This window comes from Carlito syrichta, unplaced genomic scaffold (genome assembly GCF_000164805.1).
Source record: "Carlito syrichta isolate Samal-C Ts95f unplaced genomic scaffold, Tarsius_syrichta-2.0.1 Scaffold302529, whole genome shotgun sequence".
Lineage (NCBI taxonomy): Eukaryota > Metazoa > Chordata > Mammalia > Primates > Tarsiidae > Carlito > Carlito syrichta.
Genome location: NW_007246625.1, coordinates 36,847 through 58,191, shown reverse-complemented (window position 1 = coordinate 58,191; position 21,345 = coordinate 36,847). Strand labels below are relative to the sequence as shown.

Below are 21,345 nucleotides of genomic sequence, written 5' to 3'. Positions count from 1 at the left end.
GGGCCGCGTCTCCGGGCAGTGGTGGAGACGCACGCAAGGGGCAGGCAGTCCGCGTCCCGCACCCCTCAGCCGCCCGAGCCATGAGCCGTGAGTCCGACCCCGAACGCCCAGGATCTTGGACTCCTGGCGGAGCCTTGAATGCCAGGCTCAGCACCTCGTCTTTCTCTCCTGCAGGGAAGAGTCTCTCGTTCGGGTTCCCTCTGTTCCTGCTCCTGCTGCAACCGTCCCCGCTCCTGCTCGCAGACCCAGGGGCGCCCACGCCAGGTAGGAGGGGTCCTGCGTCCCAACCTAGTCCAACTCCCTCCTAGCCCAGCGTGGGAAAGGGGCGGGGGCTGAGTTTATTGGTGAGATGGGGGCTCTCCGAAGATTCCCGGGGGCGTGGACTTATTTAACGCGGCTATCAGTTTTTTTTCCCCCTGGGGTAAATGGCAGGCTGCGATCTCGCGCACGCATGGGGAGAAGGGACAGCCCCTCCATGCACCTCACCTGTTCTGGACCCCCAGCTGTCCAGGCGGCCTCCTCCCCCAACAGCCCCGCTGTTTCCTGTGAGGGCCTTTTGGAGGAAGCCGTCTGGCGAAAGAGTTACCCTTCTCCAGCTTTCAGCCTTCTGGGAACCCATCCTGATTCCCATCCCCAGTTGAGAAGGTGTCCCCTGGTGATGGCTCGGGAACACCAGCCATTCTACAAAGACGGAGGTGGAAATACATTTACACAGCAGGGCTGCCTCCTCTGGGGTTTGAACCTCACAGATGAGGTCCCCCCTGACAGATGAGTAAACAGAGGCTCACAAGGTGTGATGAAGCCCCCGAGTGCACACAGGATATGGTGAGTTCAGGTCTGCCTGATGCCACACACTTTGCAGGGTTTTTCCTCTGAAAGCTCCCTTTACCTGCAATAGCCCCTGGGCCCCTCTGAGTTTCATCTCCCGAAGGTTGATGGGGGAAATTCCACCCCTCCTCCTGCATGCATGTACCAGGTTCCAGATGAAGGAATTCGGCACCTCATTCAGCCAACCTTCCTCCCCCAGCTAACTTCGTGTGTGTGTGTGTGTGTGTGTGTGTGTGTGTGTGTGTGTGTGTGTGTACGCGCATACATGCATGTAGACCCAGCCTGGACATAGCTTCCTCCACCACCTAGCTGTGTGACCCATCCCTCTCTGGGTCCCCATTTCCCAACCAGTAAAGGGAGGCCAAGAAAGGTTGGAGCGGGCAGAGGGAGTCTGTGCTTTCTGCTGGGATGCTCTGGGGATCTGATGCTCTGAGTAGAGGAAAGCTATCCACGTGGACTTCAGATCAGACCAAGTGTCCTGCAGGAGACGGTTTGAATGGGTGGCATTTGGGAAAAAGGAGAGGATGGAGGCTACTCTAGGAAAGGACTTGAGTTGAGCAACAATTGGGTGTATGGGGAGAAGGGGAGGAAGACTCACGTGGCCAGCACTTTACAGTTTCCAAAGGTTGGCCTGGGCACCCACTTCTTTGGTGTTCTCAACAGCCCTGCCAGGAAGATGTGCTAAACCTGTTCTACAGAAGGGGACTTAAAGGTCAGAGGGGTGAGCCCACTTGTCTGAGACCCTGCAGTGAGCGAGTGGCAGAGCTGGGATTGATCAGGCTGCCTCAGTGACCCATTTCATCAGTTCCTGGATCAGCCCAGCCCTTCCTTTGAGGCCCCAGCTGGCCCCATCCAGGCCTCTTGGTGTACAGGGCCTGCCCTGCCCGCCCCCGTCTCTGTCCCTCTCTTTCTTTCTCTCTCTCTCTCTCTCTATATATATATATATATATATAAACATATGTACATATATGTGTGTGTGTGTATTTATATGTATATATAGTCTGTTCACTAAAGCACAGTGAGCCATGGTCTGTGCCATTTTGTTTTTTGCTCTTTCTACTTATTTTTATATAATAAGTGTTTAAACAGAATTTTTTTCCCCATTCTTGAGGGCTTGCTTTATACCAGTCTTTCACTGGGGCCTGGAGACACAGAGCTGGGAGCAGCTTACAATCTGATGGTGGAGGCAGACATGTCAACAGGCAGTCATCCAAGGGTATCAGGGTCATGACGGGGAGGAGGGAGGTGAGCTCATGGGAGGGATCAGATGCTTCTCAGTGGGAGGAATTGAGGGAGGCTCCTTGGAATGGGTGACATTTGAACTGGACCTTGAAGGAGGTGATGGGTGGGAAACACTGTGAGGCTTGACACCATAAGGACAATTTGTGGCAGGAGAAGGAGGGTGGATGGATGACTTGGAGGATGAGGCTGGAAGCCAGTAACGAGGCTCCTGCAAGGATTAAGGAAAGAACGGATGACAAGTGGTGTGCTGGGCAGAAAGTTTGGTCTGCCTTCATACTTCTAAGTCTGCAAGTAGACTGAGGCCCAAGCTGCTTGGGCATCTGTCCCTGAAAGCCAAAGTCTGTGTTTTGCCCCTAGAAGGGAATAAAGGAGATGAGGAGACAGGGCTGCAGACTCACCAGAGAGGGAGGGAATGTTTCTTCTGCCTCTCTGGTGGGGAGGAGATGAAGTCCAGTTTGGAGACAAGACTGTGCAGGGGATCCTTAATACTCAAGTTCCTCCCCTCTAGCCCCTGGGCTTGCCCTAGTGCCCCACTCTCTAGCTAAGATAGGAGCATGACCTGGGCCCAGAGCTGCGTGCCAGGTAGAGGAACTGGGGGTCAGCTAATCCTGCCACTTCAGGCAGGAGGGAACCCAGCTGCACTGAGGCTTCCCTGTCACTTTGGGTCACTGCTGCCTGCTATCTCCAGCACCAGCTGGGCCTGTGGACCAGGAGGGGACTTCCTCTCCTGGGCTTCCTCAGCTGGGCTCTTCCAACTGCTGGGCTCAGCTGCCTGGGCCTGATGTGGTGGTGCTGGATATAGGAACTGGGGCCCCGGCCTGGCTCATCAGGGCTCCCTTTTTCCCCCTTTGATTGCAAGGTCCCTGGAGACTCTCTAAATATGGTTTCTTAGGGGATTTGGGTCCACGCTCCCCACTGGGCCCTTTTGAAGCCTGCCACCTCCGCATCCTGGAGGACTCATTGTTCCCCGGGTGTGCCTGTCCCTTAGCCACTCTCAGCCCTGGGCATGGAGCCTTGACTCTTGGACTGGGAGACACTTCCTTGCCCAAATCCTTGGAAAAGTTCTGAACCCAGGCAGTTCTGGACAGTCCTCGTCTGTGGGAATGTGGACTAGCTGGTTGACCTTTGGGTTTTATGTATCTCGTATGCAATACATGGGTATTCTGATCATCCTCAGCTCTGGGGGTGGGTCCCAAGAACTCAGTGAGAGCAAGTTCTCCATTAATGGGTCAGGGGATTCATCTTGATACAAATAGTGGAGAGGGAAATATGGACTCCGTCCAGAGGAGAGAAAAGGAGCAGGGTGTCAGAGGAGAAGTCTTCTTTGGGCTTGCCTGCTCTATCTCCTTCATGAGACATTCAGGAAGATGAGGCTTTGACGGTGGAAGGCACTTGCCCAAGGACACACAGTCAGTAAGAACACTCAAATATCAGTTTTCCTGAGCACTTATGTGGTGCTGTTATGAGTGTGGTCCTGTTATGAGTGTGGGGAACTCAAGATGAATTAGACTCAGCGCCTGCATCTCCTTTGGTTTTTTCCTTGATGAAAAGGGGTGTCCTCCACTAATCATAGAACTGTGTTGGCATGAAAACATGCAGTATTGAAGTTAGACCGAAGGAAGTCCTTTCTGTAGTTCCCAGAGATCTGGTTGTGGCAGGAGATGATACTTTGTCTGGGGTCCTGGTTTCGTTCATTCAGTATTTTCAAGGTTCACCTTGAAATGGCAAACCTGCTTCACCTGGGGTCAACTCCAGGATGTGGATTAAAGTGACTCTTTCTTCCCATCCCTTCCTCCAATCTAGACCTGGGCACCTCCAGGAGGAGGAAGGTAAGGGAGGAGAAGGGAATTTAAGCCTTGGCTCTGCAACTTCAAAGCAGTGGGGCCAGCGCGTCTTTTGCTTTTGCTGGGCCTCACATTCCTCACTGTGCATGGAGAGTCTCACCCACTCAACCTGAGGGGTGGTGGGAAGATAAATGAGTGGTGTACACAGAAGGCTATGGACTTGGTCACCTGAGTCCAACTGTGGCCAAGTAGTCTCCTCTCTGTGCACCTGGACACCTTGGGGCCTTAGTGGCCAGCTGCTGTAGTCCTTGCTGGGAGAACTCTTCCTGCCTTGGGGCAGCTGGTGTTTATGGAAAGAACACGGGAGAGGAGGGAGGGAAACAGGCCGGTGTCCCAGAGGGAGGAGCCTCAGCTCCGGCACAGCACAGCCTTTCTTGGCAGGCAGGGATGTGAGCAGCTCTTTGCTCTTCTGCCTGCAGGGGCAGAGCTCTAGGGCTACCACGGGGGGAGCTGCTGAGGGCTGGGAAGATGAGGGTCTCTCTTTGGCCAAGTTGGGGTGGCCAATCGCCTCACCTCATTTTACTTATTCCACAAACTTTTGTTAAGTTCTGGCTACCACATCTGGATCCCAGACCTGGGTTGAGCTCCAGCTGAGTGCACAGCCTATGACTGGGGAGGAGAAAGTCAGGGAAGGTGGGGCCCCTTCTCTTGCAATCTTGTGGTGGAGAAGGGCAGGTTGAAAGAGAACCTGGAGACAGGGGTGGGGGGATGGGGAAGAGGGAAAGTGAAGACATTCAGGAGAGGCTTTCTGGGGGAGGCAAATTTGGAGGACATTTATTTAGAAGCAAGTGGGTAAAGGATGGAGAGTGCTTTAGCTTGGGGGCTAAGGGAGGGGGCTGCTGTGGAATGTTTGAGCTGGAAGAACCTGTAAAGATCCTTGGGAGGTCTGTACTGTGGTAAGGATGGGGAGACTGAGCCTGGAGGAGGCCTGTGCCTCTAGCCCCTGTGCCATGTGGTAGGATTGGACCGTGGGTGACAGAGGGCCTTTTGTGCCAAGGTTGGGAGCTGGACAGTGGGGAGCTACAGGGGCTCCTGGGCAGGTGAATGAGCCAGGCCAATTGAGCATTGTGAGCAGGAAGGAGTAAGGAAGAGAGTTCCAGCAGGGGTGAGGAGTCCTTTCTGGGAGGGATCCGATCCTTGAGCCAGCTGTGGGGCTGACCCTGAGGCATCTTGGCCTTTCTGGGCCTATGACTGTGGTAGGGGTGACTGGGGTCCTGCCAGGCCTCTTCCTTGTGTCCTGCCTGCCAGGTCTGTCTGTGGTAGCCTGATAAAGCCTCTTTGTCCAGCCTTTTCCTCACTGATCCCTCCCTCCTGCACCCCTGCTGGTACCACACGGATGTCATTGTGGGGCTGTGGGGAGTAGCCAGGCTTAAGCAAAACTATTTGCATGATTCTTGCAATTCGTGTGTGTGTGTGTGTGTGTGTGTGTGTGTGTGTGTGTGTTGGGGGTGGGATGGTGGTGCTGGGGGCCGTCTCTGAGGTTGCCAGTAGGACCCTGCTGCCAGGCCAAGCCCTGTGATGTGAAGTGAGGAGACTGAGACTTGGGCGGGTGTGAGGGAGGCCTCACCCAGGGTCATGCCCTCTGGTCACAGCACTCTGAGATGAGAGCATTTTATCCCAGGCTGCTCTCGCCTTTCACTACCCTCTTGACCCCCAATAATCAGTTGCACAAAGAATAAAACTTCCCGGTAATGTTGGCTCTGAGCCCAGATGAGGAAGTATGTTTGCAGAAGGGAGCCTGGTGTTTTTTGTGTAAGACCAGGGGAAGAGCCTTCTGCCAGAAGCCAGGAGTCCTGGGTTTGCTCTGTTCTGTTTCCTTGGCCAAACGGCGACCTTTCCCTGAGCCTTGGTTTCCTTGTTGAGCAATGAGGGGCACTCTGTGTGGGGTTGTGGCTGGGGGTGGGCTGTGGGTGGGAGTGGGGATTGGGGTGGGGTGATTCCGAAAGAGCCTAAGGAGTTTCTAACTTTGCTGTTGAAGAATCGCTGAGGCAGTGTAGATTTGAGCAAAGAAGCTGTGGTCAGAGGGATCTGGGTTAGATTCAGGGAGGGACTTTCTTGGGTTTCTCCAGGAGGCAGGAGGATGGATGCCAGAGGTTCACTCACCCTGTCAGGAGGGTTTCCAGCCGTGTCTCTCCTGTTCCTTTGGTCCATGGCCTCCCTCGGGAGCTTAGGGTCCAGATCCCATTCTGACTTGGGCCAAATCTGAGCCTATGAGGAATAAGGACTGAGGCAGCTGAGACTCTGGAGTCCCCATCCTCCCACACACCTACACTCTGTTTCTAGGGTTCTGGAAAATTTCTTTCCTTGGATTTGACTGCCGAGCTTATGGGGGTGGAGTGGAAGTGAAGGGATGGGAATTTGGTTTGGTGTGACTTGTTGGGTGACCCTCTCTGACTTTCCTTTTTTCTGGTCTCAGTTTTCTCATCTGCAAAGTGGGTATTATGGTACCTGCTTTTCTTTCCCTTCTGTAGAAATGGAGGGATACAGGAGATCAGTTTTACTAGAGTCCAGGTACTCACAGCTTGGGGCTGGTCTGGTAGAAATCCCCCTCCCTATTCTTGTCCTTTTTCTGAACCCCACCAGCCTGCCCCTGCTGTTGGGCTCTGACTAGGCAGGAAGTGAATGTTCTAGAAGCCTGTGGCTGCAAATGTCTTATCAGCTGTTTCTTAGCCATCAGTGTCACAGCCTGGAGTCTAGACTCTTACCCTGCCCCTCTCCAGTGGCAGTAGGGGGAGGAGGAGAGACTTCCCCTGGGGGCCTGATGTACGCTAGGCTAGAGATCCAGAGCAGGGCCTGGAAACGGCAGGGGGTGGGGGTGAGGGACTTATGTTCATAGCTGTGGAAACAGGGAGGGCCCTTGGGGAAATTCTGAGGTCCACAAGTGGTCACCCAATGATTTAGCACAGAACTGTGACTTGAGTCCATGCCTCATGGCCCCTCATTCCCCACAAGGACTGGATAGGATCAGGAGGTCACCCTAGTGTGGTGTCTGATCTCTGTTTCTCACCCACAGTGAACCCTTGTTGTTACTATCCATGCCAGCACCAGGGTGTCTGTGTCCGCTTTGGCCTTGACCGCTACCAGTGTGACTGTACCCGCACGGGCTATTCCGGCCCCAACTGCACCATCCGTGAGCCACGCCTCCAGTTCCCACTTTTCTCCTTGGCCCTTCTGCTCCCTGGGCTCCCCCTCCTAGACTCCTGTTTCCTGCCCTCATCTCTGGCCATGGCCTGGTTCTCTTTTCTTGCCTGGCTCTACCTTTTCCCTGACCTGATTACAGCATGAGGTGGTTCATCCTCACTCCCTGGTTCTGGGCTCTGTAGTGAGTCTTCACCATAGTCCCTAGCCCTGACCCTGTCTTCACATTGGGTTCTGGCTCTGCTGTGTGTCATCACTCCCAAGGTTCCATCCTTACTCCATAGGTGCTACCCTGTTCCATCCTGGCCCTCATCCTCAGTACCCATTTTCCACCCTGGTTACTCTGGTCCTGTCAGGAGGGCCCAACTGAGTGGCTCCCACTGCCCTTGCAGCTGAGCTGTGGACCTGGCTCCGGAATTCATTGCGGCCCAGCCCCTCTTTTGTCCACTTTCTGCTCACACATGGGCGCTGGTTCTGGGAGTTTGTCAATGCCACCTTCATCCGAGACACGCTCATGCGCCTGGTACTCACAGGTAGGTGCGGGACAGGCCCCCCCTAAGCTGGAGGAGCAAGAAATCCTGCCCATTCTTGAGATTCTTGGTGTCTGATAAGGGCAATGGGTGGGGAGAGTCTATGATGCCAGATAAAACAAGCCCCAGCCCAGCAGGAGGCAGGGAAAAGGGACAGAGCTGGGCACGGAAACACTCTTGTCACCATTGTTTTGGCTCTTTACAGTGCGCTCCAACCTTATCCCCAGCCCCCCTACTTACAACTTAGCACATGACTACATCAGCTGGGAGTCCTTCTCCAATGTGAGCTACTACACCCGTATTCTGCCCTCTGTGCCTGAAGACTGCCCCACACCCATGGGAACCAAAGGTAATGGGGTTGGGGTAAAGAGCTGGGCCTGAGAATCACAGGAGGTGCTCAGTTCTCTTCTGTGGGAAAAAGCAGGCAGAAGAGCAATTATTGACCCATTTCACAGATAGGTGGACCAAGGCAAGGCACATGGCATGTCCAGAACCAGGACTGAGGTCAGGAAAGAGCAGTGAAGGGTCTTGCCTGAGGTTACCTAGGAAGTTAATGGCAGAGTCAGACTAATGTCTCCACAGTTCCAGGGTACCTCTTTGCCTGAACATTGTCTACTGGTGACTGAGGCCCTGCAGGGTTGGGAGTGATTTAAAAGTTGAAAGGTCAGAGGGAATTAATCATATGTTTGGTTCTTTACTAACATAAGCCATCTTCCATGCTTTGCCAGTATAAGGTACAAAGAAGTTCACATTTTTTCTTTCATTGCTCAAGATTCCACTTGGCCTCATTGGCAAGTATCTTCCTTTTAAGGCCTTCTTCCCACTTTACCCTTAGTTGCCCAAAACCTGGGAGGTAATGCAGTTTAGACCCATCAATTCACCTTTAAATACAGAGAGCACAGGAGAGTCTCAGCAGGCCACCATTGCTGTATTTCAGTTCCTGCCACAGGTGTTGCTGTTGAATGCCAGTCCTGTGCAGCCTCTTGGTTGTGTGTTTTTGCAGGCTCAGAACTTTGATGTCTCTACTTGGGTCTCGAGGGCACTACTCTGATGGTTTTCACTCACATGGTTGGCTACTATTCCCAAAGCCGGGATAGCTGGGTCTTGCTAACCCTTTGTTTGAATCCATCCTTACCCAGTGTCAATGAGTAATGATTCCAAATTATTGGGTAAGACCATTCCTTCTAACTTCTCTTTTGGTGGGTTCCCTTTGGGGTGCTTGATTTATTTATTACCCTGCCAGAGGAACCCAGTTGATCATCTCAAGTCAAAGAATTTATTTTGATCTTGAACCCTCAACATTGGGCCTCACATGAGGTATAGGGAAAAGATGACTTCACCAGAACTAAAAAATTATATTATTCCTTTCCATGAGGGGCTTGGGTGCCGACTCATCTGGCATTGACATAATTAAGAAAGACCTCTCAATATTTATTTTCATGATGACAGACACTTACTTGTACTTTACCCCTGACACAGAAAGATGAATCATTTAAAATAGGTTGGCAAAGTTTGACCTGCAGGCCAAATTTAGCCCACTTTGTTTTTGTAAATAAAGTTTTATTGGAATGCAGCCACAGTCATTTGTTTATGGTTTGTCCATGACTGCTTGCCAGCTACAACAGTAAAACTGAATAGATGTGATAGAGACCATATGGCCGGCAAAACCTAAAATATTTACTATTTGCCTTTTTACAGAAAAAGTTTACTGATCCTTAATTTAAAAGATTCTGCCAGTTGGTTCTCTGTCATGCTTACATTATCTCTTGCAACCCTCAAGTCCACTGTGTCAAATGGATATCATCTGCCCATTTTAAAGATGAAGAAATTGATGTTTAGAGAGATGAGATGACTTATCTATGTTCAGACAGTTAGAAAATGGCGTAATCAATTGCAAACACAGGCTACCTTGCCCCAGAGCCAGGGAGTCCATGTCCTTTTATTTTTATTCCTTTCTGGCTAACTTGCTCATTATGGGAAAGTTGCAAATATACATAAAAATTGAGGGGAAAGTATAATAAACTATGTTTCAACATTTGCCCACAGTTTACCAATCTTATTTCATCTGTCTCCTCTCATATTTTAATGAAGTGTTTTAAAGAAAACTTCCAATATCATGTCATGTCACCCATAAGTACTTCTAGAGTCTTGGTAGAGAGGGGGCTACCTGGTGGTGGTGGGAAGGTGGTTCTGAGGAGGCCCTCTGGGCTGGTGTGCCCAGAAGTCCTCAGGGCAAGAAGATTCAGACAGGAGGAAGCTACTGCTTTTGCCTACCTCCCCAACCAGGGAAGAAGCAGTTGCCAGATGCCCAGCTCCTAGGCCGCCACTTTCTGCTCAGGAGAAAGTTCATACCTGACCCCCAAGGCACCAACCTCATGTTTGCCTTCTTTGCACAACACTTCACCCATCAGTTTTTCAAAACTTCTGGAAAGATGGGTCCTGGCTTCACCAAGGCCCTGGGCCATGGGGTGAGTATCTAAGAGGGACTCTGGATCTAAATTGGCACATGCATATCATTGCCAATGAACTAGGACCTGGGTGATCTGAGGGGACCCCTCTCTGTTCCCAGGTAGACCTTGGCCACATTTATGGAGACAATCTGGAGCGTCAGTATCAGCTGCGACTCCTTAAGGATGGGAAACTCAAGTACCAGGTAGTGCAGCACCTGGGGAAGGGGGCAGTGGGAAATGTCTCCTGTGGTCTCCCCAGACTAAGACTGCTGGGGGTGCCTGGGCCATGTCCTTGAGAGAGCCTGCATGGGAGCAGGAGGCATGTTCCAGGAGGAGAGACAGGAACCCCTGGGAGAAGGTGCCAGGCTTGAAAAGCAAATGAGAAGATGTGACCTTCCATGTCCACCTGGGAGTTGGGTTTTGGAGTTTGATAGGAGAGGGACATTTGCAGTCTGCATTTATTCATTCTTAATTATTCTACAATATTAATTGGGCACTTGACTGTGCCTGGCACAGGTGATTGAGCAGTGACCATCACAGTTATGGGCTCTGCCCTCAAAAAAAAAAACACAGACATAAACTCTAGGATGCTAGTTCTATGAGAATTTTTTGTCTAAACCAGCACTGTCCAACAGAAATATAATGTGAGCCACGTATGTGATTGAAAAGGGCTGCATTATAAAAGGCTAAAAAGGAACAGGTGAAATGGATTTTAATAATATATTTTGCTTAATGCAATATACCTAGAATATTATCATTTTAACATGTAATCAATAAAAATTAATAAAATATCTCATATTATTTTTTCATGCCAAATCTTTGAAATCTGGTGTGTATACGTTACACCCACAGGACATCTCAACTTGGGTGCTAAATTTTCAGTGGAGTTACCAGATCTGTATTTAGATTTCATAAAATGTGTAGTTGAATAAGTAGATTCACCTGCCCAAGTTATTTTAAGTACACTTAAGGTTTTCCTGTAGCTGAAGAATCAGTTTTAAAATCTAAATTAAGTACAACCTAAATAAAATAAATTAAATTAAATTCAGTTGGTCTTCATTTACACTAGCCAAATTTCTAGAGCTCAATAGCCAAACGTGGCTGGTGGCTACCATTTTGGATCATGCAAATCTAAAAAATACCAAAGCAAAGTTCACTGCTGAATCTTTAGGGCAAGCAACAATGCTTGGCATAGGGTGGTCCCTTGGTGTGTGTTTACTGAGTGAATGAAAAATTTGTCACATAATTAGTTATACTTGTAGCTGCCACCAAAGAGAAGCTGTGGTTGCTACTAAAGTGTTGGGAGGATGGGAAGGGCTCCTAGGAAGTTATGAATAAATCAAGAATTGCATGAAGGATGAGGAGGAGTTAGGAAGGCCAAGAATGGGAATGTGCTTTCTAGGTAGAGGGTTCAGAATGTGCAAAAGCTTGGAGGTGGGAAACATCTGGGTGACTTGAAGAAAGTATAAGAGTGGGAGTGTTTTCTGAACCTAGTGATCGAGAGTGAGAATGATTCCAGTTGAAGGCAGAGACATCTGTGGGGTCCGTGTTAAGGATTTCTGATTTCTGCCAAGAGCAGAGAGAGGACTTGGAAGGGTTTAAGTCAGCACGTGATGCTAGATTTGGATTAAGGATCTCTCTGGCTGCAGTGTACAGACTGGACTGTTGTGGGGGCAGGAGTGGATATGGGGGCCCACATAATGAGAAGATTCAGGGTGAGAGATGAGGGCCAAGGGTGGTGGCAGTAGAGATGGAGAGCAGGGGACCGATTTTAAGAGCGATTTAGGGGTGGAATCAGCCTAGTTGAGGAGGCCCAGCAGCTGGAAGTAGAAGCGGGAGGGAGTCAGCTGTGGGCAGCTGCAGGTGCCTAGACATCCCAGGTTGCCAGGAGGCCCCATCCCACAGGTGCTGGATGGAGAGATGTACCCACCCTCGGTAGAAGAGGCGCCTGTGTTGATGCACTACCCGCGGGGTGTCCCGCTCCAGAGCCAGATGGCCGTGGGCCAGGAGGTGTTTGGGCTGCTTCCCGGGCTCATGCTCTATGCCACGCTCTGGCTGCGTGAGCATAACCGTGTGTGTGACCTGCTGAAGGCTGAGCACCCCACCTGGGACGACGAGCAGCTGTTCCAGACAACCCGTCTCATCCTCATAGGTGAGGACTCCAGACCTGCCCTGCCCTGGAAGGTCATGCCCTCTATCCTGAGAAGCAGGGGATGGGGGGCTTGGACAGAGGCTAGGGTTAGAATCCAGGCTTTTCTGCTTACTGGCCGTGAGACCTTGGGCAGGTCTCTCTACCTTTCTGAGCCTCAGTCTCCAAATCTGTATGTTGGGGTGAATAATGTTTGTAAGGATTTGCTGAGCTGATGAATGGGAAGGCATTTAGCATACAGCAAGGTCTTCAGGAAATGGGTGACTGTGATGGTTCATTATTAGCTAGGTGGCTCAAACAGCCATCCCAAATCTCAGTTTCTCCATTGCACTGCACCCAGATGCACACTTGATATCCCTCGTGTGTGCAAGGCCAAACCTCAGCTTGCCTAGCTTTCAGAAGTCTTCATGTTTCCTGCCTTGCATGTATCTACCTTTCTGGAGTCTGGTAGCTTCTAGGTGACTCAGGGACAGGATATTTTTGTGTTCCCTACGGGGGCGAGTCTACAACCTAAAATGTCAGATGGTTTCCTGCCTGTGAGTTTGGCCCCTGACTTCCCTGTCCAGACTATGTTCGCTCTGAGTCACCAGTATCCCTCTTTCCCCACCTCTGGGCACCACTGGGCATGGCTGGTCCCAATTATAGTGACTGATTCACTGGACCCTGGAAGAGCCAGGCATCAGGGATAGGAACAGTCTGAAGTGGGAGGAGGGGCTGGTTCTGAAGTCCCAGCATTGCAGAGACTGTCCAGAAAGGGGAAGTCTATGACTGGAGGCTGCCCAGCACCCTGGCTGGTGATGAAACTATGACCAAAGGCAAAACTCCTAGAGCACTGCACATTCAGTGCTTTATTTAACTCCCCAACAATCCTATGAACCAGATATGATTACCCTTATGAAAATTAAGATTCAGAGAGGTTAAGTGAATTCTCCAAGGCCACTCAGCAGAGGGAGACTTGAACTAGGTCTGGCCGACACTAAAACTCATGCTACTGCCACCCCATCACAAGGGAGCTCTTCCCTGAGTGGGGAGGGGTTGCAAGCCTCAGTTTGATCTTTTGTTTTGTGTGAGTAGATGAAGATTCTCCCTTCATTCCTACACTTAGTACTCCTACTTCTGGCTGACATGTATGGACACTGCCTTTTTTGCCAGGCCCAGTGCCAGCAGCATAGATACATTCATTGCCTACTTCTCAAAACAACCTTGTGCAAATTATTGCACTGATATTATTATAATACACATTTTACACTTAAGGAAAGTGAGGCACGGAGAGATTAAGTAACTCGACCCAAGTTCAAGTGGCTAGAAATGGTGAAGCCAAGATTTGAACCCAGACCTGCTGATACCACGTTCTGTGGCTCCAGGTTAATTTTCTAAAAGTCAATTTGTGTAATGGCTAATTGACCAAAACCTGTTTCCTTTGATATCTAGTTGGCCAGTTTTCAATTTGTTATAGAATGTTCAATTTGCTTCTTCCCTGGCTTTTTGCTTTATAGCTGGTTACTTAGGGGGCAGAGGAAAAAAGTCTGTTCATAAGGATTGCAATATATAAGAACATATTAGAAATATATGTTTTGAAATATATTAGGCCAGGCATTGTGGCTCATGCTTGTAATCCCAGTACCTTGGGAGGTCGAGGTGAAAAGATTGCTTGAGTTCAGGAGTTTGAGACCAGCCTGGGTAGCATAGTGAGACCTCATCTCTACAAAAAAAGAAATACATTTAGGACTAGGCTCACCTTCTGTCCTCAGTGCCCCCTTTTTGCCTCTGCAGCAGCTGTGCATGGTCTCCTTGAAGCTCCCCCACACCTCACTGAGTGTGTTAGTATAATGACAGCCTTTACTGAATAAATTCTTCACTTTTCCATCTTCTATGGTCTCTCCAACCTCTGTGGGAGGGAAGTCTCCCAAGGGTCACAAAACCAATTCTTGGACACCTCTTTTGCATGTCCTGCTTAGCTGGGCCTAGAACCTCCCCTGGAATGTGGAAGAAACTGATGCTCTTGTTTTGGGACCTTAGTCAAACCTGGGACTGAAAGTTTTATTTTCACATTCTATTACAAAGAGACAAAGTGGGGCTGGGTGTGGTGGCTCATGCCTGTAATCCTAGCACTTTGGGAGGCTGAGGCAGGAGGAACATTTGAGTCCAGGAGTTCAAGACTAGCCTGAGAAACATAGCGAGACTTCATCTCTACAAAAATAATAATAATAATACACCTGTTGTTCCAGCTACTCAGGAGACTGTGGTATAAGGATCGCCTGAGTCCAGGAGGTTGAGGCTGTGGTGAGCCATAATTGTACCACTGTTCTCTAACCTGGTAGACAGAGTGAGATCTCTGACTTAAAAAACAAAACCAAACAAAGCCAAATAGAATGAAATACCCACCACCAACTAAGAGACAAAAAGCAAGCACTTTTCACAGACTGGCCTACTTTCCATACTGGGTGTCTAAGTCTCTATGCTTGGCCGACCCTATTTCCAATCCTTCCTGCCCAGGGGAGACCATCAAGATTGTCATTGAGGAGTACGTGCAGCAGTTGAGTGGCTACTTGCTGCAACTGAAGTTTGATCCAGAGCTGCTGTTCAGTGCGCAGTTCCAATACCGCAACCGCATAGCCATGGAGTTCAACCACCTCTACCACTGGCACCCACTCATGCCCAACTCCTTCAAGGTGGGCTCCCAGGAGTACAGCTATGAGCAGTTCTTGTTCAACACCTCCATGCTGGTGGACTATGGGGTCGAGGCCCTGGTGGATGCCTTCTCTCGCCAGAGAGCTGGCCGGGTAAGCCCCAGAGGAGCATTGGTGAGGGCAGGGGCAGGCTGTGGGATCCGATAGGCATCTCAGTTTCTTGGAGGCTAGAGGCTCGATTTCCTTTTCAGAGAATGAGGGTAGTATCAATTCTACAGGGTGATTTTGATCGTTCTTTCATGAAGTCTTTTGTTCATTTGTTCATTCAACAATACCAGACATTACTTCAGGTGCTGGGGACAGGGTGGGGAATAAGACTGCGGTGGTTCTTGGGTCATTGTCCTTTGGGTGCCTACATGCTAGAAAGGGATGACAGTCATATGACAGCTAACACCATTTGAACACTTACTGTGTGTTAGGCACTGTGCTAAGTGTTTCTCTGATGTTACCAGGATTGCAAGAGCATGCTAAGAACCACAATACAAAAACCCACAGTACTCTGGGAACTCAGGGGCTTCTGGCCCAGAGTTGGGGGTTATAGGTTAGGAAGTGATGTCTGAGCAGAAATTGGAAGAGAAGAATAGAGATTTCCCAGGGAAAGAGATGGTGTTAGTGGCAGAATCTGGACAGCCTGGGCAAAGGCCAGAAAGTCAGAGGGCATGGCAGTTTGAGGAACAGGATATTCAAGTCATGGTAATATACATGGAAGAACCAGCATATAGTGTTTATTAAGTCATAAGCCTCTGTTAGAGGCTGAATTATCTCTTCTCCAACATTTACATGTTGAAATCCTAAACCCCTAGTACCTTAGAATGTGACTTCATTTGAGATAAGGTATTTAAGGAGATAATTAAGGCGAAGTGAGATTATTATAGTGGGCCCTAATCCAGTATCACTGGTGTCCTTATAAGAAGGGGAGATTAGGAGGCAGACACACACAGAGATTACCATGTGAAAACACAGAAAAAAGATGGCCATTTACAAGCCAAGGAGGGAGGCCTCAGAAGACACCAACCCCGCTGACACCTTGATCTTGAACTTCTAGCCTCCGAACTGTGAGGAAATAGATATTGGTTGTTTGAACCACTCAGTATGTGGTACCTTGTCACAGCAACTCCAGCAAATGAATACATCCTCTTTCCCAGAAATTCCTAACCAACTCCCACTTAAACATCCCCTTCTCCAGATTTGGAAGATCTCATCAGTTTTAAACCAGTCTCTGACTCCCTCATCGTCATCCTCAAACCCCCTACTTCTCTCTAAGCCTTATCCTAAGGCTTACTGTGAAGTTGTGGCACCATATGGATTTCAGTTTCCTTCTGGTAATTTGACTGAAATTAACATTTGCTGCCACCAGTGGGCAGCTGCTGACTGGTTTATGGCCTTTGTTCTCTGTGGGGACACAGATATGAACAGAGACAATAAATACCCTTTGTGGAGGGCTGGATGGTTTTCAAAACATTTTCAAGGAATGACGATGGTGTTGTATGTGAAAAGCCCCAGTGTTGCAGCTGGCACAAGGCAGAAGGGCGACAGAAATGTGATGACTCTCAGAATATTAAGATGAGTGGGAGACGTGATAAGACAGGGCTTCCCCTGATAACCATCATGTACAACTACACTCTGGGGGTAAGCATGTGACCGACACTGTGATAACTGCTTTGCATACTTTATCTCATTTAATTTACCACAGCCATATCAGGTACTTGTTTTTACCTTCCCCATTTTTACATAATAGGAGACACAACTTAGCTCAAGTAACTGCCCAAAGTGCCTATATTAGTTTGCTAAGGCTACCGAAACAAAATACCTCAAACTGGGTGAGTTAAAACAGATGGAGGTTAGAAGTCTGAAATCAAGGTATCAACAAGGTTATACTCTCTCTGAAGGCTCTGTGTCTCTGTTCTAGCTTCTGGTGGTTACTGGCAATCCTTGGCATTCTTCAGCTTGTAGATGGATCACTCTCCCATTTTTGCACCATCGTCATGTGGTGTTCTCCCTGTGTCTCTCTTTTCTCATCTTATAAGGACATCAGTTATTGGATTAGGGCCCAGCCTAATCCAGTATGATCTCCACTTGATTACATCTACAAAGACTCCATTTCCAAACAAGATCACATTTGCTGGTGCTGGGGATTAGAACTTCAAAGCATATTTTTGGGGGACACAATTCAACCCCTAGCAGCTCCAAAGCTTGTAAATGGTCAAGCTGGAATTGGCATCAACCTCTGCTTGCTTTGCTCCAAGATATATGATTTTATCCAGTCATGCTTTTCTTCTTTCTTGCCCAATTATTCTTCTATTAAAACAGAACTCTCTCTTAAGCATTAAATTTCATCTGGAGCAATAGAGTTGTCTTTAGAGTGATGCTCCTTAACTGTTAGGAATCAGAAACTTTTCCTGGAGCATTCTTTATCTCACCAGGTAACTTGGGCTTTGAATTTTATTTTCCCTCCCTTCACAGAGGATTATGCCACCTGTTGTATAATTCAAAGTACCAGGGAGCTGTTGAGTTACCGAAGAGGTCCTCCTGGCCCACTCCACACTTTAAACATGAGGAAACTGAGACCCAGAGGGACTCTGGAAAGAGCATGGCAGTGGCAGATCCAGGGACAGATCCCAAGCGTTATGGCTGCTAGGCAGTGCCATGTCCTTGATCTTCATTCAGAAGGGACTTGTGATTGGAAGCTCTTTTCCTTGGATATTACAGGCTCCAGGACAGTGTGGCCTGGCTCTGAGACCACTGCTGTGCTTACCTCTTTGCAGATTGGTGGGGGTAGGAACATGGATCACCATGTCCTGCATGTAGCTGTGGATGTCATCAAGGAGTCGCGGGAGATGCGGCTGCAGCCCTTCAATGAGTACCGCAAGAGGTTTGGCATGAAGCCCTACACCTCTTTCCAGGAGCTCACAGGTGAGCAGCTGTTTCCTGGACACAGTCCCTGCCCTCGAAGGACTCACAGTAAAGTGAGGGAGATGTCAAAGAAACAGAATAGGACAACACATGTGGCAAGCACAGTGACTGTGGGCTTTATTAGGGCATGGAAGCACTGTGCTGGAGTGGTGAGGGGTGACAGATAGCCCCACTTAGGGAGAGGTGTCTTTTCAGCTGGGGTTGGAATAAATAGGAGTTTTCCAGTGGGAGAATGGAGGGGAAAGCATTTTAGGTAGAGCAGCAGGAAGCACAAAGGCACAGATGTGTGTGCCAATTTGGGGAAACAGTCCGTAGATGTGGCTGAAGTAAGTGGCCTGTGTTGGGGAGGAGGTGTTAGTGATGGGAGGTTGGGGCTAACTGTAGAATCTTGATTTCCATACTTAAGATTTTGGGTTTTATTCTGTCTAGTGATTCCAAAATATCTATTTATGGACCAACTGTATAAGAAGCACTTAAAAAGCAGATTAAAATACCAGACCTCAGATGCCTCTCACAGAGGTTCTGATTTAGTGGGCCTGGGTAGTGTCCGAGAATCTGTATATACAGACATATGGATATGTTTTTCCAAGATCTCCAGATGTTGGGCAACCCTTATTACAGAAAACAAGAGCCACTGAAGCAGGGTGTGACATGGGCCATGTCCAGTGCCCAGAATGGTTTTGAGGAAATGGGTAGGGAAGCTCCACATATATCTCCCCTTGGCCACTATCTGTGAACATGTGGGTCTCGCAGAGTGTGGATGATCCTGGGGCAGTAATTTTTGTGAGATGGGGAGCATTCTCCCTGCTGTAATGATCAGGTAACTAGGGCCCAGAGATAGAATGAGTTGCTCAGGGACACATGCTGTTTGGTGACAGTAATTTCTTTAATCCCCCATGACAAATGGTCTAGAGGGACAGAAGAACACTTCCACTGAATTTGTGTGAGTTTGGACTACATCTTTGAGCTCTAGTAGAATCAAGGGCCTTGAGCCATAGCAAGGCCTTGAAACCTGCCTGTGAAGGAAGCGAGATGGGGAGCATTCTCCCTGCTGTGATGATCAGGTAACTAGGGCCCAGAGATAGAATGAGTTGCTCAAGAACACATGCTGTTTGGTGACAAGTCTGTGCCCCTTGGCTCTTTTTTTAGTAGCATATTCCTTTCCTAGACCCAGTCCAGGAGGAGGATCAATTTGTGCTTTCTTTCCTTTTCCCCCCCAATGCCAACCATTCTGAAATCTAGGGCGTGTGCTCAGTTTCTCAATTTGTTCTCCTGGGGTCCCTATCACCTTCAGAAAAAGGTGGGCCTGGGAGGGTCCCACCCTAGTTTGACCTTAATGGCACCATGGCTCTGACTCTAGCTTTTTCCACTTGTAGGAGAGAAGGAGATGGCAGTGGAGCTGGAGGAGCTATATGGAGACATCGATGCCTTGGAGTTCTATCCGGGGCTGCTTCTTGAAAAGTGCCTACCGAACTCCATCTTTGGGGAGAGTATGATAGAGATCGGGGCTCCCTTTTCCCTCAAGGGTCTCCTGGGAAACCCCATCTGTTCTCCAGAGTACTGGAAGCCGAGCACATTTGGTGGTGAGATGGGCTTTAGCATTGTCAACACGGCCACCCTGAAGAAGCTGGTTTGCCTCAACACCAAGACCTGTCCCTATGTTTCCTTCCATGTGCCCAACTCCAGTCAGGACGATGAGACTGTTGTGGAGCGACCATCCACAGAGCTCTGAGGGAAGGGAAGCAGCACCCTGGAGGGGAGAGCTTTGTGCTTGTCATTCCAGACTGCTGAGGCCAGGGTTGATGGTATTCAATGTCGATTTTCTGGTTTGGCATTGTGAGTATAGGAGTTGACACTTAGAACTTTGGGTCTCACCCATTATCTGGAATATTGTGATTCTGTTTGCCATTCTAGAATGCTGAATTCCTTGTCAACCCTTCAGAATGTTAGGAGTTGTTCTCGTTTGGCCCTGCCAGGACACTAGTTGACCACCTAGAATGTAGATTTCTGGGTGATTTGGAATGTAGGGATTCTAGAATATGGAGCCCCTGATGAAATCTAGAAAGTTAGAGGGTTCTTACTTTGCATTCCAGAATCTTGACTTTCTGATCGTGATTCAGGACGTTGTGTTCCTGGCTGATGATCCAGAACAGTGGCTGGTATGCCAGATCAGTCATGATCTGAGCCTAGAATGTTGATTTGACTCATTTTCCTGTTCAATGAGGTATCCATAGAGCAGGAGATCCTGATGTCCAACAAGAATGCATTGCCTGAATCTGTGCTTGCACTGAGGGCACAAGAAGTTGGATGTTCTTCCTGGGACCTCCTACTTAGACCCTGGTCTGAGGATGTAAAGAGAATAGGTGGGCTTTTTCATGCCATTGGTTGTAAGCCACCAGAGCTCTGTCCCCATCCAGGTCTTGACTTGTGGCAGCTGTTACTCATGAAGCTAATAAAATTCTCCTTCCAAAGTTGCCTGCTCTGTATCTCTTGATTCCATCCCCAAAAGCAGAGGCAACACCAAGTGTGGCTGGCTCTTCTCCTAGCTGCAAGCTGGGTGTGCTAGAAGTTGCAGTATGAGACTTTCCATTGGGATCCCTGGGCACACCACTGTGTAGATGTTTTACCACTGGTGCTTCTTTTCTCCTTGTGGGTCAGGGATTGCCCTTTTCAGGATGCTCTCCTAAAATGTCCAATGCCCCAGCCCCGTGATATATAGCATTTAATTCCTACCATCTGATTAAAACAACCTCCTTCCTTACAGAACATATAACAGAGATGAGGAGCATCTGGGGCCAGTTTCACACACTTAATTCTCATTTATTTTCACACCAACAGTGTGAAGTGGGTGGTATAAGCTCCATTTCAAAACCCAGGCAACTCAATCTCAGAGTGGCCAGGTGACATGCCCACAGGTGCCAGAGCCAGGCTTGGAGCCCAGCTCCAGCTAAGTCTAGAACTTGTGCTCTTCTCGATTCCTGGTTTGACTAAGTGCCAGGTCTCACCTTGCCTGTCTGACTCAGGGTCAAAGACAGAGGGTGGAGTGTGGCCTCCACCTTACATACAGACTATTCATGCAGTCCCAGATATTTATTTTCCTAAGTGCCTACCGCATGCCAGTTACTGCTACAGGTTTGGGGGGATAGCAGTGAGTGATCAATACAAACAATTCTCTGCCGTTATGGGGCTCACAGTCCAGTGAGTATAGGACAGACAATAATTAAGAAAACAATGAAATAATATAAATAAATGCAAGATGAGTGTGACATCCCTTCTAACCCACTCTGTTCTGTCTTCCTCTATTGCACTCCTGAGACCAGAGATGAAGCAGCGGTGATCTGAGAATATACAGCTCCCCTTCCCTCTACTCCAGCCCTGAAACGCTTTTACTAGCTGAAAGGACTCTTATAGGCAGCAAAGGGAGAGGAGAGGCAGAGGGATATGGTGAGTGGTTGGGATAAGGTCCTTCGCACTTCATACTTTGGGCTTAGCGTTCCTCAGGAAGAACTATGGTCCAGAAACAACAGGGGAAACTGCGGTTCAGGCTGACAGTCCTTGGGG

At 49.0% G+C, this 21,345-nt stretch overlaps 1 protein-coding gene across 2 annotated transcripts; it reads left to right on the top strand.

The window, feature by feature from the left end:
- Window positions 1-27: 27 nt before the first annotated feature.
- On the top strand, window positions 28-20,259 carry PTGS1 (prostaglandin-endoperoxide synthase 1). Of its 2 annotated transcripts, XM_008056790.2 has the most exons (11): window positions 28-87; window positions 175-264; window positions 6,928-7,044; window positions 7,445-7,585; window positions 7,788-7,931; window positions 9,869-10,050; window positions 10,152-10,235; window positions 11,938-12,184; window positions 14,678-14,964; window positions 17,637-17,784; window positions 19,161-19,516. In XM_008056790.2, exons 1-11 carry the CDS (start codon window positions 81-83, stop codon window positions 19,514-19,516), a joined length of 1,803 nt encoding a protein of 600 aa, XP_008054981.1. In that variant the 5' UTR covers window positions 28-80. The 2 variants fall into 2 exon arrangements, with proteins under 2 accessions (XP_008054981.1, XP_008054980.1); XM_008056789.1 differs by having other exon boundaries at window positions 81-264; window positions 19,161-20,259.
- Window positions 20,260-21,345: the final 1,086 nt, after the last annotated feature.

Excerpts from the sequence above, each read along its gene's own strand:
- PTGS1 (XM_008056789.1), top strand. The coding sequence starts at position 81 with ATGAGCCGTGAGTCCGACCCCGAACGCCCAGGATCTTGGACTCCTGGC. Across the intron at positions 14,965-17,636 it reads CTCGCCAGAGAGCTGGCCGG|ATTGGTGGGGGTAGGAACAT; the intron begins GTAAGCCCCAGA and ends ACCTCTTTGCAG. Across the intron at positions 17,785-19,160 it reads CTCTTTCCAGGAGCTCACAG|GAGAGAAGGAGATGGCAGTG; the intron begins GTGAGCAGCTGT and ends TTCCACTTGTAG.